Genomic DNA, 27,416 nt, shown 5'->3' with positions numbered 1-27,416 from the left:
CACCATGTGTAATGTGCATCAGACTTCCAAAACAGTTAATTTTTAAGGCCAACCTGCAAGACTCGTGCTTTGCAACTGCATTTACAATGGAGAACACGAGCTCTTCGTTAGTGCCTGTGAAGCATCACTGCTAGAACATCTCCACCTCCATATTCCTCCTGACTAACAACTTCTACAACAGTTTCATGCAATCCCATGTAACTATGTGAAGCTTTTGAGGGAAAAAGATCTTTCACAAACTCTGAAAATATGGCACCACAGAAACAATGAGGAACAACACCACCACCATAAAAGATTACCTCATCTTCCAGAAGCCACACTTCAACCTCTGGGCTACTCAGCTTTGGAAAGAGCACCAGCTTCTCCAGCTTTTAGCAAGAGTTTTGGCTTACTTTTCTATCTCTGAGACAGAAAACACTAAATGTGAAAAATATGAAACCTTTTTCCTTGCATCTTTTTGTAACTTTGGAGTTCTCATAAACAATTTTTGAAGAAAGCTCCACAGAAAAACTCCAGATTGGAATTATAGCAACTCCACGTCTTTCTATTTACCATTCTACAAAATATTTGCCACACAATTCAGCTCCAGATTGGTATTTCAACTGTTACTGCAGATTTTAAGGCATCTGAAAGAGCAGTCTAACAAGAAATGAGTGAAGGCTTCTGTAAGCTTATCTTTGCATTTTGTTATTTATGTGCCACATGCCCTTTGCCAAGTAACTGCCACAGTTAAATATCAGAGAGCTGCAGAGCAGCCCATGTGAGCAACCGCTAGGAGCGGTTAAAAGAGGGTTTGAGCTCTGCACTCACTGGCAGGGAAACCTTGTTTTTGCTGACACACTCAAATAATCAGTAACTCAGCCTAAGTCTGCCCTCTCCCAGCACACCCTAGGCACAATGTCAAAGTCAGAGTCTCTCTCCCTGCAAAGCCTCATAAACAGAAGGTCTATTTACTGGCCCTAAATGCCATTTTGTTCTGCAAATGAGCAAAACCACGAGCGTTACTACACAGAATAACCCCCTCTAAGGCAGAGAACTTGCCAGGAAGCCTGTGTTTTGTGACACATCTCCACCTCCTCTAACCCATCAGCTCAGATCATCACCTCAGCCTAAACCTCCACAGCCCCTTCTCCATCTGCTGATCTGCCCACCATTAACCAGGTCTGGTCTGGCAGGGTTCAAAAACTAAAGCTCTGCAGTTTGGGCTTTTGCTGAGGGTACCAAGTTGACTGCCAGGACTTGTGAAGCTCCAGGAGGAAAGATCACCCTACACTCAAGGCAGTACTTGCAACTCAAGACTTAAAACACTGAAAGAAGATTCATTGTCCTAATACTTCAAATGCACCTGATGTTTGCTGCAAACCCCAGTAACTCTAGAGTCTGGAATAGCATCCTGTCTTCATAAAAATAACTGTGAGCCCCATTGTCATTAAAGCTGAACGACCCCAGGAAAAACAGGAAATGGGTGCACCACTTTCAAGGAGGAAACAGCAAACTTCATACCCGGGCTGCCAGCCACACCACTGAAATGCAAGGTCTCAAAACAAGACTTTTATTTCTTCTTTTCATTTTTTTTCCTCCTGTGACAGTTACTGAAATCTTCTGTTAAAATAAAGGACCGTAAAGACAAAACCATTTTCCTCCACTCAGAGCTGCAGCGGCGGATCCCACTCCAAAATAACCACAAAGCTCTTACCTCCCAATGTGTAAGTCCCACTAGCTTCACTGTTATTTGAGGTACTTCAGCAAATTTATTCCATTTTATCGACATCCTTCCCCTGGGGGCAGGAGAGCTGCTCCCCAGCAGCATCAGCCCATCGTGATGACCAAGAGCTGAGGCCCAGGGGGTGCAGTCAGAGAGGAGTTGAGCAAAAAGGGGAGGGCGGAACAGCTGCTGCTAACTTCCTTGAAGATGATTTTAGCTGCTTTGCTGTTGCTTTCATCTTGCCTTACCCTAGCTTCCACTGCTAAAACAACTAACCCTAAAATCCCCCTTACAGAAGCAGGAAAGGATGGGATTAATGTTTCAGAAGTTACAAGTCAATACGAATCTACTCGTTTAAAAGGCAGAGGCTGGTAAATCAAACCCTCTGTGATGTTTGGGATACAGGAAAAAAGTGAATTTCAACATACCTCAGTGTTGCTATGTAGTACTTCAGTAAACAGAGTGCTGCAGAAGATTTCCCAGTGTTTGCACTCCTCCTGCTCTACAGGTCACAAATATTCCATGTCTCCTAGTCCTTTCAAACACTTAACAGCTCCTACTAGAGACCCTGCAAAGCTGCTGGTGGTGCAGCACTGCTCAGAAACTGAGCAAGGCAAGGAAAAGGAGAAATTACTCATGCTAATTATTCTGTCGTCATTTCCCAGAGACTCTCTACCAAAATGAAGAAAATTAGTTTGTTGGAGGCTTTTTTTCTTTTAATTGACAGAAATACAGCATTTCAGGCTTCACAAATGTGAACCAGAGTATGCTGCTGATTTCACTGACTAATCCCTGAGTAACACAAAGGACACTCCAGACACGGGTAAACTCACAGTAACTTCTTCTATCAGTGTCCCCTTCAGTTAATACTCCAACACCCCTTTATTTTTTAGGGTTTTTTAGTGTAACTCTTGACACTACTTTCAGAAAGAGCCATTGTCACTAGTAGCCTGATATGTGCTTTATTTTATGGTTCATCTTTTCTAACGTTGCCTTTCTGAAGGCCTGGAGAAATATAAAGTGTAGTTGGAAAGAAGCTGAAGTCTCTCTCCCTCCTGACAGCCCAGACAGCAGCAGAAACCAACTCTTCCTGTCCAACTTCCTCTTTCAAGGTTGGTTGTTTTTCTTTTTAACTCTTACAGCTTTTCATCAGTCATAATACTTTGAAGAAATCAGTGTTCCCAAGAATTTTTAAGTCAAGTAATTTAAATGTATAGCTGAAGCCTTAAAAAGGTCTGTACATGGAAACATTCCCCCTCAAGCAGAGAAGAATCTGTAATTTGAGTAACGTTGTGGCTTTTGAGTTAGTAAAAATATCAGATCTGATACAAGCTGCCATTCTTGTAGTGCACATTACTGCTGGGATATCAGAGCAATTCTTTATCAACAGTTTCAGACACAATCATGACATTAGTGAAATTAGACTTAATGAAAGCAGAGCAAATACCTCAAAGCACTTCTGTTGTGTTTCCTAACCCGTCCCAACCAGATCTCTTTTATCTCACTTTTCTTATTATCTCCAGTTCTTGCTTTAGAGGTTAAACGTCTGAAGTGCAAGAATCACTTAATGAATTTTCACTCTTGTTCACAGGGGGTGCCACATGCTCCTCAGCTTCTTGTGCAGAAGGTTTCTGTGTAACTAGCTTTGATATGTTTTTTTACGTTACACTTTGCAGCAGGGAACAGCATTGCCTTAAGGCTGCTGAGCAGCAGCTCTGAGCCTCTGGTACTTGCAGCATGCATCTTTCAAGACAGATCCATGAAGAGGAACTGTGTGTTAGGATGACTGATCTCACTACAGCTGGTATCTCATCACAAAGGTGATGCAATCTTCCAAAAACGTGTATCAAAACGTGTGTTGGCCCATGACTGAAACCCAGCTCTGGTTAAGAGGAACACTTGGGCTGAAACATGAAGTGCTTATGCTGGGAAAGGCTAAAATTAAGTTTGCTTGTGCAGATGAAAGGTGAGCCCTCCCACACATGTATGCTTCAGCCCAGCCTTGTTCTGCAATGGGCACAATACTCATTATAGCATCTTTGTTTCCCATTTGCTATTCAGACACTCACCAGAATATATGTGTCTCTGGGGCCAGCAAATGGTATTTACCATCCTATTAGCTACACATCACCTAACTAGACAATACACACAGTCCCACATGTGGCCCTAGTCTGCGGCTAAGTGCTTCTGCCAGACATGATAAACTGAGATGAGAGTTGAGTAAAAAAATCCAACCAAGCCAAAAACCTCCAAACACGGTAATCTTCAGGCAACAACAGCCTGTTTATGTGATGTGTTTAGCATTATATGTAATTATTTCTGTAACCAATGCTGTTTCCAGGAAATTCAGCTGTGCTGAGCAGTGCTTAACCTTCAGCAAATTAAATCCAAGGTCTTTTAAGGATGGAAAAGAGCGGAAAATACAAATATTGGCCAACACTAAAGGTCACAGTTTGAGCAAGTTCTCCAGCAGTTCACAGGAACTTTGGGGCAAAGGTAAAAATAAAAGGGAAACATAATACACCCTTCAGCAGCCAGTCCCTTCCTCCAGCTCCTATCTTCATTTCATTAAACACCTCTCAGGTTCTGTAAAAATTAGACCCATCGATCACTGCAAAGCCGTAACTCATGCCAGAGCACAATCTATTCCCTATAATAAATGAAGCTTCATTCAGCAGGGAAAAGAGGCAAAAACGTTGCACAGGAAAACTCATTTCAATTTTGAGGTGCTAAGATTTCCCATGTGGCTATTCCCTATTACCCCACAGACATTCCTCCCCTCACAAAAGGAAGAAAGGAAGGAAGAAAGAAAAGAAAGTCAGGCAAAGACACAAATACCACCCTATGGAAACACACTGAAAAAACAGCACTCATCTCTGTTACCTAAGGGTATTTCACAGCTGTGTACATCACAAGAAGCACTTACTTTGCTCTTCTTGCTGCTGGACATTTTATTCCTGAGGTAGCTGAAGGTGCGACTGACTTTTGTTGCACTTTTACCAGTGGGGACATTGCTGCTCTCTTCAGATATGCTAAAACCAAAAAAGAAAAAGGTTGGGTTTTTTCCCTCCAAAGCATCTATTAAATGAACAGATTCTTTTTTAAAGGCAACGGGTGCTTTAGGACGTTAGGCTAGAGAAGGCAAAGTGAAGGCAAAAGGCCAATCCAGTAGTTTGTCATTTAGGTCAAGGAATTCTTTGATCTGTTTTTAAGCACTCTCCAGTCTCAAACCATTCCATAGCACCCTCTGCTGCTCCCCTGGCTAAATAACCACAAACCAGCTGAAGGTATCTGCACATTTACATGGCCAGTACTGCATTTAGTTATCAGAATTTAGACAGAAAGGGATAGACATGCACACATCCTTTAATGAGCAATCCCCTTCCAGAGAAAGCCATCTCATGAACTCTGAAAAGGTAGTGTGTGTCTTTAACAGAAACTACTGTCTGCAAAGCCTCTCCTGAGAAATGAGAGTATCAGTACTAAGTAATAACTAGCAATGGCTATTTGCATTCATTTAGGCATTTCTGGGACACCAGTTATTTACATACATGAGCTTATGGCTCCTTCAGAGTCCAGGGAAGAATAAGAAATAATGGAAGAAACTATTATTGCATTAAAGTAAAGGACACAGTCTGACAATAGTAAGCACAACACAGACTGAAAGCAGAATGACAGAAAGACAAATGAAATCAAAGAGGACAAAACAGCAGCAAGCAGAGCCTTCCAGCCACAAAATGAAGCCAAAGCTATCAGAGTGACAAAGAGACCAGACACCCAGCTCCTTTGGTGCCACAAACATCCTTCCTCCAGGGAAGCACTTTCAAAACCAGCACCCACCAGAAAGATTATCTCATCTCTACAGCTTGCAAGGGTGAAAAGCAATGTACAAAAACATTATCGCTTTGGCCTTTGTTATGGACATACAGACAGAATTAACCAAAGGGAGGGACAACTCCTGTTAGTGTAAAATATAACTCAGGGTAAACGGATATTGTTCAATAAAGATAAGCTGATACGTTATTAGCTATGAATAAACACAAAGGCCTAGAACAGAATTTGAACCAACTCTGATCCAAAATATTCTTCAGCCTTTAGAAATACAGGATCAGTTTTCACAAGCCTCCCAATTTGTGATTTCGGCTGGAATCACTGGTGCCAGCAAGGCTTTTGGGTGTCCAAACTAGAGCCCCACTGCAGGAGTCCCATCAGAAGAGACATGGTACCCCCAGAATACTGTACCTCTGAACCGAGGAACCCGCTGGGGGGCCGAACGGCTGCATACCTGGAAGAGATTGGAGGGGTGGGGGGGGACACAGGTTAGACTGCAATCTCAGCACATTGACTTGAAAAACATGGTTTGCACATTTGGACAATTCAAGAGGAAATGTTTTGCAGGAGTGTTTAGAATAGATTTTGCGTGCTCAAGATAAAGCCTGTTCCCTGTATCCTTAGGTGCTCTCGAATTAGATGCTGAGGTGAAAGCCTGCTTAGTATTTTTATCATTCTTCAGCTAGGAAGCAAAGGATGTGCATCTGTTACTGGTAAATCAGGGTGTCTGAATCAGAACTGCCAATTCAATGACAATAGGTATAAATGGGAATCGTTCCCCCACAATGCTTGTATTTATACACCACTAGAAAGAGTCTATTGTACAACATATCCGGGTTTCATGCATAAAACTTTTCTGCTTGATAAAATTATAGTTCATTTTCCCATCAAAATCCTGAAGCACTTCATAAAGAATAAGGGAAACAAGGGAAGCCTTATTCTGTTTTCCATGAAACATTACCAGCCTAGGGCTTAGTCACAAAACACTGTGCTTGAGGAAAGTCTGACTTTCGACACGAAGCTGAAGCCCTGCCAATGACACAAGTTCTCTTTATACCACAAGAAACCTGCTTGCACAATGCATTTTGGAGTAGATTAGGTAGCCGATACCATTTACCAGAACCATCAAAGAATACTGAAAAGTCAGAATGAAATGATCAAGAGGAGAGAGGAATCTCTCCAGAATAATTGGGCTTGTCAGGTCTCCAAAAAAATCCTCACTGCAAGCACTGTTTGCAGTCCTATCTGAACTTTAAGAAGTGGCACAACTCATCATCTTATTAGGCTTCTGCATATACTTTGCAAGAATAACAGTACTTTGGTTTCCAATTCAGGTAACATATTGCATTTAAGGGTGAATGCAATAGAGCAAAGATGGTCCTCTATCCAAAAGCAGTGAGGACATTAGGAAAAGTTGTGCATACAGTATTATGCCTTATGATTCTAAACTGCACATTTTCCTAACTGCTGAATCCATTGTCAACACAGCCCAGGGCAGAAATATTATTTCTTCACATTAAGAAACTAAAACACAGCCACAGCTCCGTTACCTAATCCCTGCTTGGAGGTGTCTGTTAATATCTCCCTTGCAAAATCTTTCCTCTAACTAATGATCCATCCCAAATACATCAAAACCAGTAATACTGTGACATAGATCAAATTAAGTCTGCTATCGGTTTCCCGGTTGTGATGGGTTTTCATATAATATCCACTACCTAAAGCATGTCCTAAGATCACAGCAGCAATTTACATGCTCCCAAATTTCTGGTTGATGCTCCAGTGACTCTGGTTCATGTTTCAGCTCTAGTTTACTTTTAACATGGGTTAAGTCTCCTTAGTGTTTCCTTTTTTTGTAACAGATTCATCAATTTGACCAGACTGAAATATTTCACAAACCCTTTTCATTTCTCTGCAGTTAACGTAAGAAATATGAACAAATGCTGAATCAAGAGCTGTAATAATTTGATGTTTGGGACTGTTTTTCAGCACCCTGAGGAAATAGGTTGCATGGGAGCTTCAATGATGTGCTATTTATCTTTTTCTGCAATAGTGTTTAATCTTAAAAATGGGAGATTCTTGACACTGTCAGGCAAAAAGGATCCAGACACAAATCAAGGTGAAAGCCTGTTTTTCTTTTCACATTTTAGGCTACAATATAACATGGTGTGTACAACACTGCAGCAAGCTATAAAGCACATGAAGATAAGCACACAAAAGCACACGTCTCACCTTCAGGGTTGGACTTTTCTTAAGGTAAAAGAGGGGAAGGAAAGTTTGTTTTCACAATCTTTGTGTTTCCTAACATGAGCAGGTTCAAAACTGAAATGCTACAACTGACTTCAAAACCCACAAAAAAATGTTAGTTCTGTTCCAAAGCTGGGACTGCTACCTATGCCCAATGAACCTAGGCTGGCAGACAAATTTTGCTGTACTTATCTGAACATCTTTTAAGCACCATTCACCAATATTATTTCATATGGTATTTTCAATATTATTTTCACACGGTATGGACTTGAAATAACTCATCAAGGTTTGTTATGTAGAAAGCAGCGGCTGCACTCAGATGTTGCAAACAGAAGAAATCAGCTTGTGACACCTTAATGCTGGCAATAATTAAACTTCTGAGGGTCAAGAAATCCAAAGGCTTTATAGTAATCTTCTAAAATGCACAGATTGGGTTGTGCAGTCACCTGAAATCCGTGTCTCAAACATATCATCATATCAAACAAACTGCAACTAATTCTCTGTACTCTAGAGAAAAACAGGCAAGGGGAAGTTGAGGAGCAGTAACTGACACACAAGTGCAATCTCAATGCTAATGCATCCAGCCTCTTGTGAGAAATGAACTCTGAAAACATGAAAAAAATAAACAAACTGGTCTGAGATTATGACATGGAAAATGTCCATTGCCAAAGAAGTCTTACAAATAGCTGTGGCTAAACCAACCTTTATATAAAGTCACCATAGTACCCTCAAATATGAGAGAATAAAAGAAAGCAACATTTTTGTTTGAGACCATATCTGACATTATTTTAAATGCCCATTGTTAACATCAGCACTATTGAGGGAGAGAAGATAAATACTGGCTAACAGAAATACCCTCCAAATCTGCTACACCCTAACTCTGCTATCAGGAATTACTTAATTGGTTAGATGCTTAAAACAAAGAAACAAATGAAAACCCTCAATCCACCAAGAAGTTTAGCTAAGAATACTTTTACAGTGGGCATGTAACATCAACACAGAGCTGTGTGTTTGTAAGTCACTTTCTGGATATCATGAATTGTGAGCTTTGTTAAAGGTGGAAGACAAGGACAGAGAGAAGAAGAAGGAGCTTAAATATGGAAGTGGGTAGTATCACACCTGGAAAGAGCACAGGAGTATGTTGTAGGAAGGGATAAACCCACAGTGCAGAGGGGGACTGGAAAAGAGAATTTCTATACCTGCAATATGGGTGGTGTAGAGGGTTTTTTAAATTCAGAAAGCAACCAAAATCTGTTGGACTGCAAAGCAATTTCCCCCATCCCAGTACAGACATGAGGGATTTGGGCTAGTTTCCTTGCAAACTCTGATTTGAACCAGTTAATGCAGCTGCTCTGAATTTTCTTCTTAAGAGTATTAGCAGTTCTGGTTTATTTCTACAGTCTAACAAAACATACTTAAGCACTAGGAAACATTTTCAATTCTTTTTGATAAGCCTATGTAAAAAATCATGAAGAGGCTGAAGTACTTTAATTCAGTGTTCTGGCTTAGTTGGGTTTCTTTTAGCAATGGAGGTTGCAGGAGGAAAAGAAAAAGAAGCTACCATGCAACACTTGTCTGTTTCCCAACAAAATTGTTCTAATACCAGAACCTAGATAAGATCACTTTGATGATTTAAGGCTGCAGTGTTTGCGTTTTGCTCAGTAGGGGAACTGTGGACTTGCAACCAAGACTTTCACAGTTTAGTATCAAGGCTTGTATCCTGCAATGTACTCACTGTCATCTATGGAGGGCAAGAATCTACCTCTTCTGTTAGCTCCATGCACTACAACAATCTCCAGACATTTACTTTGGTTTTAATAGAAAAGTAATGGCTGTATTGCTGGTCAGAGTGGCAGATGATGATATCTGCCACATGGATACAGATCAAAACTAACCAGATGAGATGTGATGGTGCTGATTTACAAGACTCTTTGGATTATAATCCTTTTACTTTGCCATTAGTTAGCATTCAGATACAGGACTAAGGTAATGCTGTTAGACATCATGCAATGGAAAGGTTAGGTCAATGTCTGCAAGGTGAAACTTCTAAGTCTAAAGTAGAAAACCAGTTTTCCCTTTGTTTCCATCCATAATGGCTACAATACACAAAAAAAGATTCCTTACTATCCAGCTCCTCCTCATCATCACTGGAAGAAGAGTCAATAGAGAACAGACTTTTAGACTTAGGAATGAGTGGAGAGATGCTGAAGGAGAAGGAGATTCGTCTCGATGGTCGAGTCCGGCCCTGGCCTGAGAAGTAGGTTAACAGCAGACATTAGAACATGCTTGAAAATGCATTTAATAATAAAAAGGAGAGGAAAGTGGCCAAAGCAAACTAAAATCAAAGCAAAGGACATGTCTGCAAAGCAGCTGGCTTCAGAAAAGGCACAAGAAACAAAGAATGGGGAACGTACAAATGCTAGAGGATGCAGGTTTCAGGGGATGCAGGTTTCAGAGGATGCACGTCTCACTGATGCATAACTCGAGGTTCAAGGCTTTCCTTATATTTTCTGGCATCTTATTATAAGACCTCTTAATGAAGATTCACATGTAAACAGGTTTTTTTTCCTCAAACAGGATACCAACAACATGGTGCATCTCTGGACAAAGGGCATCTGCTTCACTACCAGGGAATCAAACTAGAAGGATTCAGGGTATTTGTTTAATGGTGCTTTTTGCAGTTAAACGACAGAGCAAGGCTGCCAGGTATTAGCAAGGATACTTTTATCTGATGTGGTCACTTTACCTGGGGGGGTTCTAGGCACTTCTCTAAAGAAAACCAAACATTTTGATAAAGTTATGCCTTTCCAAGTTTCCAGCTTTAAAAAGAAGACACCTAAGTTTCCTCTCTTTTCTTCCAAAATACATCTGAATAAACAAAGCCTCTCCTTCTCTTGCCTTCTAAAACTCACAGTCTTTGTTTTAAAGAAGCTGCCTAAACATGAGAAAAGCCCCTCTGCACTCTCCTTTGACTTTGTCTGGAAGATGTCTACCAAACACAATGCCAAACTCAACAATCAACCTCTAACATCAAATCTCCAACCATTTATTTTTAAGAGCCGCTCTTTGTAAGTACAGTCTTCTCTGAACAGCCATTTAGGAGCCAGCTAGCCACTTTTAGCTGAAGCTTCTACACATTCTCTTAAGGAGATGCACAGGAGTTACCTCATCATTCAAGCGTAGGCAGAAACCTCTGAGATGTGAACTGACTGACGTTAAGGTGCTGGATAACCATCGTTCTGATGGTACGTCAGTGAGAGATGACTGGGACAGGGCTGGGCAAACTCTGACCCTGGAGACATTCAAAATCCACCTGGACAAGTTCCTGTGTGACTTACTCTAGGTGGTCCTGCTCTGGCAGAGGGGTTGGACTAGATGATCTTTCGAGGTGCCTTCCAGCCCTTAAGATTCTGTGTGTGATTCCGTGTGTGACAGGTCTGACCTAAGGGTCCTGCATTAAGCATCTATATTAAACACTTTCAGTGTATATAGTCAAGCACTTTTAACTCAATCCATGGCACAGATAAATCATTTGCACAACAGGGAAAAGAAGCTAAAAACTTTATCAGTACTAAACTTCCAAGAGAAAGAAGTAGCAGTTATTACACTCTGAGTAAAACACATCCTTTCAGCCATTTACAAAGAGAATTTTTTGTGCTGCTGATATAATACCCCAAACTGAATTCAGGGCATAAAACTACTATCTAAGGAATATCCAAAGCAATGCAAGCAATGCAAAGCCAATGCCCCTGAAATTTTCCTTCAGCCGTTAGTCACAAGTGCCAATAGCCTAGAGGTGATTTGACTAAAATTATGTGCACTCTTTTCCAACATAAGCAGAACAACCCTAGAGAGATCCAATGAAAGGCATTTAAACTGAAGAATTCCTAGCAATGTTGATGCATTAATTTTGTTTAGACTGCCTTTCAAAGGAGGTGTTCTGATGTCCCAGACCTGAAGAACATGACCAGGCAACACTCCTTTCTTTCTTCTGTACTCTACTGTCTATTTAGACTAAAAGTCAAGATGAACAATAATATTTTACTGTAAACAGAACCACCTCATGCAGCACAGTTCAATCTGACTTCCATTTCAGTGGTTTTATTTATAGCAGTTCCTGGCTCTGTAACAATGCTCCACACTGGAAATTTGCTATTCCAAAGCTGAAAGCAGTCTTCCGAGCACTGCAGCCAACAGCTCTTGTGACCTCTCTCTATAAAATGCTGAAGGATTAACAGTTGTGAATGGCCACAGCAGCTCTTGGAACATCTGAGACATCAGACGGAGTGTGGGCTAGAAACTCAGTCTTGGAAATGGTTCCTGCCTCAGTACACATGACAATAAATGGGAAAAACAAGAGAAAGCCCTCCGTGTGTTTACTCACTTGGATTTAGTTTCTGAAGCTTTTGTGCAGAACATAGTGCTTTCTTCCCACTCAGACACATTTGCAGGGATTAGGGAATTGTATTTTAGATGCCTACCACTAAATAATGCAAGTGGAATGGAGAATTAAAGCTTTCCTAGAATTTACTGCCATGAAATCAAGGATTTATTCTTGTACATCTCTGAAGTATTCACTGCAATAACATGAATGGCAAATTGAGGTGATATAAGGGAGTTTGTACACTGAGACCTTCTTGTAAAAGGCATTAAGCTGCTTCACATGTTCACAACTCAAGTAACACTGTTCCTCTTTGAAAGTGACTGAGGTGATTTACTGAGGTTCTCAAAGTCAGGAAAATGTCAGAGGTGGGAAGAGACTTCATGACCTACAGTTTCAAGGTGAGTAACCCTTTTGGATGCATGATCTCTGTAAGTTTCCTCCTAAATGAATAAAGCACCTTTCTTAAAAGCATCATTCTCTTGTTCAGCTTTGCATGTTAACAAAGAGGAAAAGATCAAAGACCATCAGTGTCTGACAAGACACGATCTAAAATGTCAATACAGTTTCTGGCTGGCAATTAACGAAATGAAAACATGTGTAATATGGCCCTTCCTAAGCACATGCAGCTGCAGCCTTCTGAATGACTTTTTCAACTGAAAGGATCAGTTCATTGAAGTTGCTTGTTATCACTTCAGTTAAACTACACTGAAACATTTCACCTGATCATCTTTTTGTATTTTCTTCAGGAATGAGATTCAACAAATTACACCCAATTGCTCCGAAACATGTAATTGAAAACAAACAGCACAAACTCTCCCAAGGAGACCAAGACCTGGATTCTCAAGTTGCCATATATCAACTTCCAAAAAAATCAGAAGCAGTAAAATATGATCTCAAGTGGAATTTACCCGACATCATCAATCTTACTTTTTGTTTTTAATAACAAACTCAATACATCATAGTTTTCATACCAGTAGTCTAATTAAAAACCCTACAGGACTGGAAATATCAGGGATATGGTTGGAGGAACAAAACATGGATCTAAACTGAAAGAGTTCTGCCTTTCCAACCACAATTCCATGCAGCAGTGAAACATGTATTTCACACAATATAGGAAAGCAAGAGCAGGTATTAGCAAAATCTGCTTGGGAAAGGTAGCAGGATATACTTAATAATATGGATGACAGAATGGATAAGGGAAGAATGCATTACTCACTGTCCAGCACTGGTTTACTAATTGACATTAGAGACATGGATTTGGTCAGTGGAGATGAACCAGCAGAAGAACAGAAATCAAATCCTTGTTGTGGTGACGTTTGATGCATCTGCAGAACAGAAGAGAACTACATTGAGCAAAGGTGTCAGGAACAACAGCATCATCCTGATTTCAGAGCACAGCTCAGTGTTCACGTGCACTGAAATTCTCACCTTCAAACAGTGGCAAATTTCAACGACCCCAGTATGAGGTGAGAAATGCAAGGACAATGACAAATGTCATCAGTGCCATACAGGTGAAATGGAACATTTTATTTTGTCTTTTAAGCATAAACCAACTAATGATGAGACAAACAGACTCTGACTGCTTGGCAAGATATTACAGTACAGATATTGTTAATGGATTGATTGCCACTAAAACTATTGCTATGATTCCTGAGTGTAACTAGACTGTGGTTCAACATAGTAAAAAAATCTAATGCTTAGCAGTGTGTTCCCCAAAAACACCATTCCTCAAAGCAAAAGGGAGACATGAGAGTCTTGACATAATAGCTGTACAGGCCAGATCCTGCAAGATCTGTTTACTGCCTTGATGTATAGAAGTGACTCCACAAGGTAAACAGACTGCCTAGCTCATGATTGTGGCATGAACCCAGAAAATACTATAGTTCAAGCTTCAAACTCAGAAATCCAGGGTATTTCCAGTATTTAAGACTATAACTGCTTCTTTAATAAAAACAATCAGAGACTCTGACAATATTGTGTCCTATCTGTCCTTCATAGATACCAAAGACTTCTGCTACAGAGAGATTGCTCTACATTTTCCTAATAGGCAATTAACATTTTGCTTAACTGTTGCTTATAACAATGGGCCTTTGGATTTTGGTTATGCCTGTAAAAGAAAAAAAAACCCCTCTTTTCCCCTCCTACAATTCAAAAATAAACCTGAAGACTTTAGCAGATAAATTACACCTTGGCACTTGTGTGTATTTCAAACCTGCAAAAGGCAGCACAAGGATTAACTGTGGAAGCCCTTACAACACCTGCTGTTGATACTCTCACTATATCCATGCTAAAAAGTTAATATGTTTTTCATGATTACTCATGCAATCAATGGAAGAAAACTGGGAAGTTTCTTGTTCTCATCCCAAGACATCACCCATCAACCATATTGCCCCAAAGAACTAAGCAGCAAATTTAACACATGGGGAAATTCCATTAAAGAGGAAAGATTTTATTGTTATTATTTATATATATATATATATATATATATATATATATATGTAGGGTGGAAGCCTTCACAGTGAGAATGCTACTTGGGAACATTACTTTACCCAAACATAAATGCAGCATTTTCTAGACATCTAACAACAGCTGGAAAGCTTTACCTGGTGACTGTAGTCTCTGATTTCTCCTTGCTCAAGTTCTTCAGTGAGTAAGACCAGGGACCCACACTGATTGCTGGCAAGTGGACGTCTGAGGTCTTTGGAGGTCAGAGAAGAAGCCTCTAAGTTTGTAGAGGGCTTCTTGTTCTCACTAGAATCTCCAGCAAGGCCTTCTAGGCTGTAACTGAAAGGAAACCATGAAAGTTAGATGCTGACAAACTCTTCAGGATCTGAGTCTTTCAACCCATAGCACGTTCAAGTGTAAAACATACAGCAGTTACTAATTCAACTGTGCAGGGAAATGCTGATATTATTCCTCGGCATGTTACTTCTCGACAATTAAGTGCACACAGCAGTGGAGAGGATTCTGTATTCAACAGAATATATAGCAGTGTCTTTGTGCCTCTCATCTGACACTAGCTGCTTGAACTCATGGTCAATAGTCTTTCCTGCTGGCTTAGGGTTCTTTGCCTTCTTCTTCAGTGATGTGCAGGAAAATCTAGAAACACATCTTCTAAAGGTGTGGATATTTCTACACATTCTCTTTGCTACCATTTTATTAGGTTCTCTTTTGGAATAAAGCCAAAGTAATTAAACTACCTTGTACAGCACAGTGCTGCCTATCCTGGACCAACACCCCTCCCAGGAGCCACAACATCAGCTCCAGGCTGCCCGTAATATTCATGTCTGCAGACACATCCTCTTGAATCTATTTAGCACTTGCCACTGCACGAAGCTTTGGCACTGATAACGTCCTTTCTGCCAAAGCTGGTTCCTTATTTTTCTTTTCCTTTTCCCCCCTCTGTTTTTTCTTTCTCTTAAAAAAAAAAAAAAAATCAATAAACGTTGTCTCCACCAGCCAATCAATCCTATTTAATCATTTGCTGAGGAAGCTAGGTCTTGTCCAAAAGGTCCACACAACTGCTTCAAAGCTAAATAAAATACCAGACTTTTGCTTGCAGAATTGGTAGTAATAAAAGGTTTGGTCAACCTGTGTAGAGACACTTGATGACACAACTGGCAAAAAGATGCTAATACACCCTCTTCTTGCCAACTCAAAACACCCCCTCTTTCATATCTGACTATTTCCATCTGATAATATCTTGGCCATAATGTTTTGCTTCTGACCCTCTTGCTCATTGTGCTTAAGTATCAATGAACCCACTGCAATGTCAGTGTAGGTTCAATGTGCATGCTCTACAGATGCACCTCCTGGTACACTAGCACAACTCCACGGCCAATCTTGGATGTGACGTTCACAAAGTCCTGCTAGTTTCAAACCAAGGCTGCTTTGAATATATGTCCCAACCTGAGGCTAATCATGGCATCTAAGTGGCCAACAAACTGACATATGAACAAATGAAAGGTAAAACACACTGCATAGATTATTTAAACAACATGAGAAGCTTTAAATTCAGGTAGACTTGCATAGAGGTGAATAATGTTCTGCACTCCTTTAGAAGCATTAAGTTGATAAGTATGCACCTTCAGAGCAAAAACTGCAATACACCTTGAATGAGAAGATTTAGTAAATTTAGTAACTATTTTTTCACTGTGATTAATGAGAAAGAAGGCTGCTTGAGGCATTTACAATCTGCTTTAGGAAGATTTTGACTCAACAATACATTGATATCAATAGCAGGCATAAAATTCATTCTAAAACACTCACAGAGTCCCATCAGTCCTGTTTCTACTGATTATTTAGAGCAGAACAGTATTTTTTTTCTTGCAATCCAAGGTGGTAACAAGGATGTTACATAGAATAGAAACAAAAAAAATCATGTAGCTTGTTGTGACACAAGCAGCCTCAACACTGCAAATATTAGCCCCAAAATAGTGAACAGGGGGTGACACTGGTTTGGGATTTGTTGGTCAGCATATACAGACCAAACATAACAGGAAGGACAGCTTAACTTCTTTCTCAATATCTAGTCTTCATAAATAGAGTTTAATAGCTATACCCACAACCAGCAAGCACTGCCAGAAGAAAGCTATAAAGCTATAAAAATCTGGGAGACTGGCTTCCAGGCCAGATCTGACCTGCAAGCATCAGTCTCAGCTCTGGGACTTTTAACAGAATATGCAACTTTAAGTGCCTGGGAAACTTTCATCTGTGGCTGTTAGATTGGTTTTTCATATAAAGTTTTACATGATTAGTCTCTCTGAAGAAAAAAAAAATCAGATCTTTCAATTCACAAAGAGCAAGTCTGTATGAACTTAAATCCTTGCTAAGATCTGCCCAGAACAAAGTGCCAAGGAATCACGTTCACTCTTGTTTTGATCCTTTGGTTGTCACAATTACTGTTATGATCATTGCTGTGGAAGAAAAACACACCTTAAAATCATCACAAAATAGAGCAGCTCAAACCAACAGTGCAGCTTCTTTAATGCTCGAGGCCAATGAAAAGCAGCCACCACCTTCACCTGCACCCAGAACTCATTCCCAAGACTAATTGCTGAGAAAGCAGACGAAGCAAACACACACGGGCACGCTTCAGCCAGAGCAGCAGCAGCCAAGCCGAGGCACAAAAAGCTGACGGCAGAGTGTTTGCAGCGCTCCTTTGCTGCTGCTGCTGCACATTTATTTATACCATACCTTCTACAAGTATAGTCAGGACCCATGGCAATGAACTGTACACCCGAGGGACACCAGCTCAAACTAGGAACATCAAAAGAGGCAAAGAAAGGAAAAGGGTTGTGATTATTGGATTGTTATGGAAAAGGGGAATGTTAAAAGATTCTCACTCTTGCATACCTTTCAAAAAATCCCCAGTAAACTCAGAAATAATGCAGTAGCTACTATATATTTCTGTCTGCCAGGACACACCAGAGTGCCCCAGATGACTAAGGTTACCACCGAATGAGTACCATGACAGCCCATGCTTCCCCCAAGCCCATCAGTGAGTATGTAACATACTGGAGAAACCAGTGAAGAGAGAAGTTTTGGGGGAAAACAATTTTGCATAAGTAATCACACACAGCCATTCTGTTAGTAATGATTAGTATTCTTCTGGTACCTATCATCCCCAAATGAGAAAAAGAATCCCATGCAGATATTTAATTAAGTCTCTTCCATAGAAGTATGAATAACCTCAGGCTACACTTGGGAAAAATAAGGGGAGAGTTCCATTCTTAAATGCTGCACAGCAAACCAGTGAAAGAGGCTGGAAGAAAAAAAAAAGAACAGCCTCATCTTACTAGTATTAACTTGGGATTAAATCAAATGTCCTTGAAATAGTACTTTGACCAGAAAACCTTTCAGCTCCCATTCCCAAAACAGTCCCAAGTTGCATCATGAAAGATATAAAAAAATGCAAATACAGAACACAAGAATTTGGTTTGTTATTCTAAATACTGTCTTTGTTATTTTTTTCTCTGTCAGCTCATGGTCCAACTGCAAAGTTTTGCAGACACAGAGAAATCAATCATCTTCTCAGCTATGACATATAAAGGATCCTTAAATCCTGGAAGAGCAGTCCAGGAAACATACGTCGTCTGACGGGAATTTTGCAGAAGCATGGATCTGCCAGAGCAGCACTGCAGAAGTCCTGCTCCCACAAGGAGAGGACATGGCCAGAACATGCTTTGCTCCATGCCAGGAGCCTATGAAAAGGGCAGAAGAAATCTAGAGTATCCCTGGGCTGGGATTTGTGAGTGCCAGAAGTCTCAGAGCACACAGAGGAAGGTTTAAAGCCAGTGACTGCATTGTCCTATGCCAAGTCCTCGTCTAGTTTCCACACACAGTACAACATTGGAATTTCAGGATGGCTGGTGTTCAATGGTTTCAATTGTTGCTATATGTTTTATTAAGGATGTTAATTGGGTGAGGAGACACCTGAAGTGCCCCAAAACCCAACGTAAGCTTTACCAGCAGCTCTCAGCACACTACCACAAGCATTCCTCATGAAGACATACCTTCCTGTAATATGCCAATACTCCCAAGCACTTAAGCATCATCATTCAACTAATCTATGGTGGCAGATATGAGTGAGAGATGGGGGAATTAAATACTTGCTTGAGATCATAGAAGAATCAAATCCTGGACACAGTAAACCCATCTCCATCATATAGCCCAGCCTGCACTCTCAGGCTTGGGTTGAGCCTCCCAGTAGGTCAGTAAAACCTGTGCAGCAGAACCAAGACGGAGGCTAGAGAAAGTATCCCAAGGAAGGATCACACATGGTTTGATGTATGCTCCTCTCCTTGCTCCCCCCAGCCACCTGCTTGTGGCCCCAAGATTACTGCGCTTGGTAGACTCTTGGAGCTCTGTTTATGTTGACTTGTTTGCAAAAGTCTGTAATTCTTGTGTGGTCCCTTTTCAGTTAAAGGGGAGAGGATTTTCCTCATTGAAGAAATGATGCAACAACTACACTAGATAGTTCATTTTAAAGGCACTTCTAATCCTGACCATTGTCATGTTACAGTGACAATCCCAAATGCTAAAACTCCAGGGAATGGAAACAGGAGAATGGAGGGAAGGAAGAAGACAAGCTGTGCATCTATGTAGGAGGAAGCCTGGAAGTGGTGGAAGATCTGAGAGAAAGAAAAAGACCTTTTGACATGGGTTGTAGAAATCAGTTCTAGAGAATTACGACCTTACTGGGGAGCCAGCCATAATCTGTTGGCATCACCATAAAACCAAACAAGATCAATGCAGAGCACACAAACGCCCTTTGCAGGAGACAACTTGGGGAGGGAGGAGGAGCTATTACATACATCAGTCTTGTAGGAGAGTAGAAACTGTTGGAATTAGTTGCAGGCTGTTGCTCTGCCACTGGGGTTAGAGAGAATGACACCAAAATGGATGGAAGGTCGGAAGAAAAAAAACAGAAGAGAAAATACTCATGAAAGACATACCACACATTTCAGATATAACTAGGTATGTTAGGTTGCCTGTTTGAGACATACTCCTTATTCTATGAGTAAGCTCAGTGTTTCAGGATATTATGACTTTAAATACTAACACAGCTCCTACAGAGAAGCTTTAACAGACAATTGGTACAAAGATGTTCATTTGCATGAGCTGAGATGAGCAGTGCACCTCTTCCTTCAGAGCACAGTGATGCAAATAAAGTGGCTTCACAGAAGTAAAAAACCCCATTCTTTCTTGTGCTTTTTTGTGTAAAATTCTTTCTTAAGAGCCCTCTCCTGAACTGTACAGCACTGCTCACATGGCTTCATTTATGCTCATGCATGGCAAGGCACAGAGATTTTTTTGTGTAATAACATCATGGTAACATCATTTCCACATGTGGAAACATGGCAGTTTGTTTACACACACACAGAACTCCAATGATTTCAAAGGAAGCAAAATCCTGAGTTAATCTGCCAGAGGAGAGATAGCAGGCTAGGGGAGACAAGAAGAGGTTGAAACACTGAAGGGGAGAGGTTAAATTTATCCTTTTTTTGTTTAAAAATGTACAAGTGTGGACAATCCACATGTCTGCTGTGTCAAAAATTAAGTGTCCTATTTTATATGTTAATAGACAATGCAAAGGTTACGTGAGTGAAAATGTGTATCTGCATGGTGGATAAAGAACTGAAAGTTTGCTATGCAGAAGTAAAGAAATAAACACACCTTATTTTCTATGTTTTAGGAAGATGTTATTAAAAAAAACAGCAAAAGAGCAAAATTAAAGCCATTTAATTCAAACAGCTGTAGATCTGCAGAGTATTTTCCAACTCTGAGATCGTACCTGATGCATCCCCTCCCCAGGTAACCCTCCTGCAAGCCTTGGCAGGAGTCTCTGATGTGCTTTAAATTCAACTTACACACAGTAAACAATTACTTTAACATACACCCAAATCTTACACATGGCAAAAGCCAATCTGAAATGTCTCCATGTTATTAACGTCTTGGTCCGGGAGAAAATGACTTGAGCATGTGCTCTGTGGGTCAGAAAAACTGCCCTGGGTCAGACTGGAGAGGGAAAGCAGCCAAGCGGGATGCAGAGCTCTAATGCCAATACTCCCAGAGGAACTACAGGTTTTACTAACATGACAGAATGGAGTTAGTAACATTCAGATGCAAACCAGTTAAGTCCCGTTAGTGTGCTTTGTACCTTCTCCTATGAATGGGAGGCTTCTTTATACCATCCCCCAGAACTCGCATTGAACTGAAAATGAATCATGGAAAGTGGTCAGCAGCTTGAATGGAAAGAAGTGAACAAATGGCAGCTGAAGGAATAACATCCTCAATACACAAACAACAGAGGGAATGGACATACAGGGAAACTAAAATGAAATACTAAAGGAAGTGATGAGTCTGTCTTTTCCTCCTCTCTCTTTTACAAACCAATCGCTTTGTTGTGGATTTTTGATTGGGTATTTTTTTTAACAGAAAGAAGGTTTCACAGGTATTGACCACATTGCCACTTAGCTGCTGCCAAAGCCAGGTCAGCTTAAAGTTTAGATAAGGACAAACCATTTGACAGAAGCTGTTAGCAACCCTGATTAACAGCAGCTCCAGTTTTGCACTGCTTATATCCATCAGTGAAAAACACCGGCGTCAGAACCCAATGTTAAAAACATTGCATCATTGTTGAAAGACAGGCATTCCAAATCCACTGTGAATGCCAGGAATTAACTGAAGGATGAACATTCATTTGTGGCAGCCTTGCTAAATTTTCTTTGCATTTTTGATAGCAAAACGTAGACATGAGGATTATCCATGAAGTGTATTTGAGGTGAGAGGGGAGGTGGAGGACAACTGAGCACGTTTGCACAGTTTAAGAAGATGACATTTTTTTCCTGATCTTTTTTTTATGAACAAACTTTTATGCTCATCCCTCTTACAAACAAAAATCATATCATGCTTGAAAAGACTAAATCTTACAAAGGATTTTCTGTAGACTATTTGATTCCTGTATGAATAACTCAGTTTAAGCTTGAATTAACCACATTTGCTCTCAGGGGATGACTACTTTTGCTATGGATGAGGGCTGGGCTGTGAGTCCTTTGCTGGGGCAGGAGACACCTCTCAGAGCTTACTGACTGCAGCCTGCCACCCCATTCCTCTGCCCAGCTGCAGCACAGGCCAGTACTAATCCTTGAGTTGGTTTTGCTGGCAGTTATACTTTATTTGGTTCATTTTCTACTCATTTAGTGAGTGTAACCTGTAAGGAACGGGTGCCCAGAAGCTGAAAGGGAGCAATGACAGGGGGTGGCAGGTGGTGGGAGTAGCATGGATCCTGCCCATCAGCAGGACAAACCTCACCCAAGGCTTGTGCTTCATGTTACTTCAAAGGTCTGCAAAAGTCAAGCTCCAATAAGAGGTTTTTCCCTTTAAATGGAAAACTACCTGCTGCATGTGAAATAAATGAATAAGCAAAAAGTCCAAATTTAACTGATTTGTATGAAAGTCACTTGTTTGGGCTTCACTTCCTCAGTATTTGTTGTTGCTCACTAAGCAACCAGAACCTCAACATCACAACAGCAAGGTATGAAAAGAACAAAGAAAAAACAAAAACATGAATCCAAATTTCTTCCTAACAGAAACATAAAGACAAACAGGAATCAAATCAGCAGTAGAGACCCACCCAGCTTTTCTTTTTTAATTAACCTATGTGTCAGCTTGCCTTATGAAGCAGCAGTTGTATCTACCGACATATGAGAATAATTATTGTTTCTGTAACTCAAATTTTCTTGCATTTGCAATGAATGTATTTTCACATATCAGGCACAGCCTCCAAAGTCTGATGCAGGCGATTTTAACCCCATCTGTTAAGTGTTAGCAGTACGTGCCAGCTATACAGTTCATCACCCTCAGAAATCCTCGCAGAACAAGCCCTACACTTAAAAATACAGCTCTCTAAATGAGTTTAAGAGCTTAAGGACTCATTCTGTCATAAACTTGCAAATATACCTTACGCTGACTCTTCTGTAGCTTTAAAAAGACAGATTTAAATTATTTAAATTGTTTAAATATTATCTGAGGACCAGGAATGAAGCTAAAATACAGTAGCAGTGATAAACAGTAACAATAATAATAATTATTATGAAGAATATTTCACCCTATGTTACTTACAGAGTCCTGAATATTTTTCAACATTGGCCTTAAAATGCGAAGAGTCTATGATATTCCTTTAGTGACACCCACAGTTCCTAAAATGTAAGCGTTTCTGATGCTGCCTCTCACTGGATTATCCAAACAGCTCGATAACAATTTATCAGGAATCAGACTGTGAGTAGCTTGTTTTAATTTAATGGCATGACCAAATGTAATGGCTTCATTTATCTTAAAAGCAGACCTGTGGCCATGAAGATGGCAGCAAGCAGTCTGGAAAGCAGCATTGTGCTGCATGCCCAGGCCTGCAGCCTCTATAACCTGGAGGTCTGCTCCAGAGGGACAGGAGGATATGGCACTCTGATCCTCCTGAAATGACTGGCCACTCCTGGTCTGAAAGCATTAAAAAGCATTAAAAACACTGGCCAAACGTCTGCTGGTTTCAGAACATGCAGGTATTAACCCCATGGGCCAGAGCACGGTGGGGAATCTTACACCAGTTACTTTGTTTGTGGGTATCTTCATTTACTTCATTTATTTCCCTACTGGGACATGGGGAGCTGAGCATCTTTTCTTCCCACAGTCGCTTGACACCAGCACCTACACACTCACATGGCTGTTACACTTCTCCCTCTTGTACCTTCTGAAACTACAAACATTCCAAATTTACCTTTTGAATCTTGCTGGGGACAACCAGTGATGGGTTAAGTGAGACCTGCTGTTCATGAGAGACTGAGAGGAAACCAGTTCTGTGCAACATGGACTACCCATCTCACCACTGTTAGGAGCCTCCACAGCTTTCTTTAAAACCTTGGTGCCTATGTTACCTCTTAATACAACCAGAGCAATAATGGTCATGTTTATGTTGTGGTGAGAGTTCATACTCTGGTAATTCAACAAAGCCCTTCATACAGAAAGGGGTGGTAATAGTTCAAAACAAGACCTGTCCCAAGGCAATTCCATTTGTTCTGGAAAACTCAAGTGTGCTGCAGTACTTTAATCCTGAAATTTAAGTTAAAAAACACCCAAACAAACAGGGAGACTGTCTTTGCTGCTTTGAATGAAAAAGAAATAATCAGGAGTGACATCCTCAGGTTTCTGTTTTATCAAGACAAGTCTAAATCTCAGATAAATATGTATGAGTGGGTGCAAAGTAAATCAAAGCAGCTCTTCACTCACCTTCTCTGATTTATTTCTGCTTCATTGGTGGCATTCTTCCCCGGCCCCCAGCTGTGTCGACGGAAAGGCGACAGTGGCCGCATGGAGTTCCGTAAGACAGAGGAATGAGCGGGCACATCTGTGATACTGTCCAGCTCCTCTTCCTTCTCGCCTCCCTCTGTGGCCACCATGTTGGTGCAGCTGCCATCCAGGCTGTGTCTGTCCTTGGGCTGGATGAAGTTCACCGTTGGTGGGAAGGGAAGGGACGTGTCGCTGCCCAGGGATGAGTTCCTCTCCAGGGACATGGTGTCGTCTGCAGAGGAACTGGAGCTGGTAACATCACAGGCTGACTGCTCCTCTTCAGGCTGCTGTGCATATGAGAATTTTTCAATATTTTAAAGTAGAATCATAGACTGGTTTGTCTTAAAAAAGACATTTAAAGATCACCTAGTCCAATGAACCACATGGTTCACTAGATGAAGGTGCTCAAAGCCCCAGTCAATCTGACTTTGAACACTTCCAATGAAGTAAATACATTTAACATTTTAGACAAATGCAAATATTTTGTATTTTGCATGAGCTGTTTCCTAGCTTATAGTATGAGGCAAATTAACCATCACAGAAGTGAGCCTTTTTGATTTGTTTCAAAAGAGGTTGTTATACTCTGCAGAACAATCTCTTTCACCTCGCAAGTCCCTAGTTGCCAGAACCCTGGGCTCCCAGCCAGTTCCTGACCTCCTCTGTTCAATTCCTCATGTCATCCTGCAAAAAAAAATCCTGCTCCTCTCACCATTTCTGGCTACACTCGTTATTGGTCAAGGTGCCATAAAACTTCCACAGGTTTACAGAAAGTGATTAGTGGGGAACTGGGTCAATCTGATAGCCCATGACAAACTCCAGTCTGTCCTGTGGGACCCGGGATAGTCTGTGTGGTAGTTACCCCAGGTAGACCTGGGATAGTTTTTTCTTGGTAACAGAGGGAGAGGTTGTAGTGCTGGTGTGAAGAGTCCTCTAAACTTCCCCTTTCTCTGAGCTGGACCCACCTCTGGCCTGGCCAGGCCAACTTGGTGACTCGGCCATCACTATTTAAGAAGGGGAGATCTGACGCAGGAGGAGGAGATGGAAGGAGTGGGACAAGATTGGAGGCAACCGCGCAGACCCCTCAAGTCAGTAAGGGAGGTGGGGAGGAGGTGTGCCAGAGCAGGGGTGTCCCTGCTGCCCATGGTGAGACTGCAGTTGTCCCCTGTCCCCACGGAGGGCAGCAGTGGGACTAAAACCTGCTTACAGCTCTGGGAAGACTCCACAGCAGAGTGGTGACTGTGCCTGGAGGCAGCAAGAGCTCAATAGCAACATACTGTTCCACTGCATCATGCAGCACAAAAGGGACAATTATTCAGTAGTAGAAAACAGACAGAAAAAACCCCAAAACTTAAATCCCCATCCTCCACTACTTTCCATTAAGCAGAAAGTTAATGCCAGGGTTTGCAGCGTTTGTCAAATCCAACTGTAATTGAAAACAATCGTTCCACAGGATCAGCCACCCTGTATTACAAGTCTCGAGCTGTACTGCAATTATTTTGGTTTAGTTTGCTCCAAAAGCATTAGGTGGAAGCCAAACTGATTCTCTTTGGCCAATGGCCACATGCTGACCATACAGCTTGAGATGAGCTTATGTGTATTCTATGTTCCCCGTGGCTAGCATAAAAAAACCCCAAGCATCTCTCTGACATCACCTTCAGTCTGAAACGGTGTTTGCTCTCAGGGACTGATATGGGAAGTTTCAATTTATTCTCCTGCAGCGCCCTGTGCTGTATCATTTAAATTAATAATAGGCAGAATGATTTGTCAGACCATATATAATAGACTATTCAGCAAAGCCACAGCAGTTAATTGTCTTCAAATAGCAGGCTCGGTGGGTCTCGGCAGAAGCCAAGCGCTCAAGGAGCTGCAGCCTGTCAGCTCTCATTTGGCAGAAGACAACAGGCCACAAAATCCCATTCTCAGAATGGAGATGGCCATCAAAATCCATGGAGGGCAGGGTGAATGGGAGTGGTGCTGCCTCATGGCAGCCCTCACCTCGGATCCCACTGCCCAGACTCCATCCAAGCCCAGCGCTGTTACACACTCCAGACACTTTTGCTTTTCCGTTTGGTTTTTGGGTTTGTTGGTTTGTTTTTTTTTGACAGAAACACATTACAAGCTAAAAGTTTCTTGTTAAACTGAATAAAAAGAAACAGATGTTTAAAAAACATCCTAACCAAAATTTGACTATTTAGAGGGAAGCCCCGTTTCAAGTTTGGCTATTTTTTATTCTTCTTTCAGTTTAACAGCTACACAATAACGTTCCTACGGTCTGGTTTAAATAAGTGCTGTCACACTATTTCCCCTCTCCCATCTATCAAAGAAAAAAGAGGAAAAAAAAAAAGACAGCATCCACAGCACAACACCAAAGTACAAGTTTTAAACACTAAATATTAAAACCTGCACTTTAAATATACCCCTCCAAAAGCGTTCACTTCATGGTAAAGAACATCAAATATTAATGACGAATTTGTATAAATACTTTAGTAGTAAACATAGACTATAATGTAAAGTATTGGATTTGACAGCTATTTAAATAGGAAGTGTAGGTTAAAACAAGACAGAAGTGAAATGGATGCCCTGTGATGTTTTTGATGACATTTAGCGTTATTCACGATAACCTGATACTTGTGTGAGTCACTATGAGAGCCTACTGAAACGCTGAAATCCAGACAAATTAAGTAGTCATTATGTGGATAATACTACTTCAGCAGTGGAAACAGTCTGCTTTGCTTTTCTGAGAAACAGGAAAATAGTGTTAGACATCAGGGCTGCACAGCAGGAGGAAAGAGGTCTACCTGCCAGCTGTGCAGTGGAAGGATAGGACAGTTTGGAAACGTTAAATTTGGATGCAAGTCTAGCAACAATAGTACAGAACGTCACATTTTACAGGGAGAAACTAGAGTGAAAGGAGAGATTTTCATTTCCCAGATGAGAATCTTGTTCAAGTTTAAAATGCAGAACAAAGCCAGGGAAGATCAGGGTTTCTATCATAAAGGGCAGTTCAAAGAAATATTTGAAGAATATGAAATACATTTAGTCTATTTTAACTTTTACCTTGAGTATCAACACAGAACACAATAAACAATTATACTGAACTTGTGGACTATGTTTATTCCTCTCTAACAATATTCTGTCTTCATTTAAATGGGTTTTTTTTAAACAAAGCCACTTTGACATATACTTTGACATCATTAATGTTAAAGATCAGGTCTCTGCCTGCAAAATGCCAAGTGGAGCATCCAAGAAATATCTGTATTATTGTAACAACCTCTGAAAAAAAATTAACTACCTGGCCAACTGCCATTAAATATGCATTTGCTCTTTAATCCTATTTGAGTAAGAAAATAAGCCTATCTGCAGAACAGAAATGGTTCTCTACTGTGTTCTTTTCCCACAGGAGAAATG

At 40.9% G+C, this 27,416-nt stretch overlaps 1 protein-coding gene across 12 annotated transcripts in view; it reads right to left on the bottom strand.

Moving 5' to 3' along the window:
* AKAP13 (A-kinase anchoring protein 13) overlaps window positions 1–27,416 on the bottom strand; it is a 217,180-nt gene that overhangs the window by 27,356 nt on the left and 162,408 nt on the right. For 8 of the 12 annotated variants that reach the window (XM_061999043.1, XM_061999044.1, XM_061999039.1 and 5 more), the window contains 7 exons: window positions 23,949–24,295; window positions 20,827–20,880; window positions 17,361–17,423; window positions 14,768–14,948; window positions 13,381–13,489; window positions 5,948–5,990; window positions 4,632–4,737 (listed from right to left, as the gene is read on the bottom strand). In XM_061999043.1, coding sequence (XP_061855027.1) covers window positions 4,632–4,737; window positions 5,948–5,990; window positions 13,381–13,489; window positions 14,768–14,948; window positions 17,361–17,423; window positions 20,827–20,880; window positions 23,949–24,295 — 903 coding nt within the window. The remainder of the gene's footprint in view (window positions 1–4,631; window positions 4,738–5,947; window positions 5,991–13,380; window positions 13,490–14,767; window positions 14,949–17,360; window positions 17,424–20,826; window positions 20,881–23,948; window positions 24,296–27,416) is intronic. The other 4 variants (XM_061999042.1, XM_061999045.1, XM_061999046.1 and 1 more) reach the window with 4 other exon arrangements.

The sequence above is a fragment of the Colius striatus genome, chromosome 7 (assembly GCF_028858725.1).
Source record: "Colius striatus isolate bColStr4 chromosome 7, bColStr4.1.hap1, whole genome shotgun sequence".
In the NCBI taxonomy this organism is placed as follows: Eukaryota; Metazoa; Chordata; class Aves; order Coliiformes; family Coliidae; genus Colius; species Colius striatus.
The sequence above is the reverse complement of the archived record's forward strand: the minus strand, read 5'-3'. Positions and strand labels throughout refer to the sequence as shown.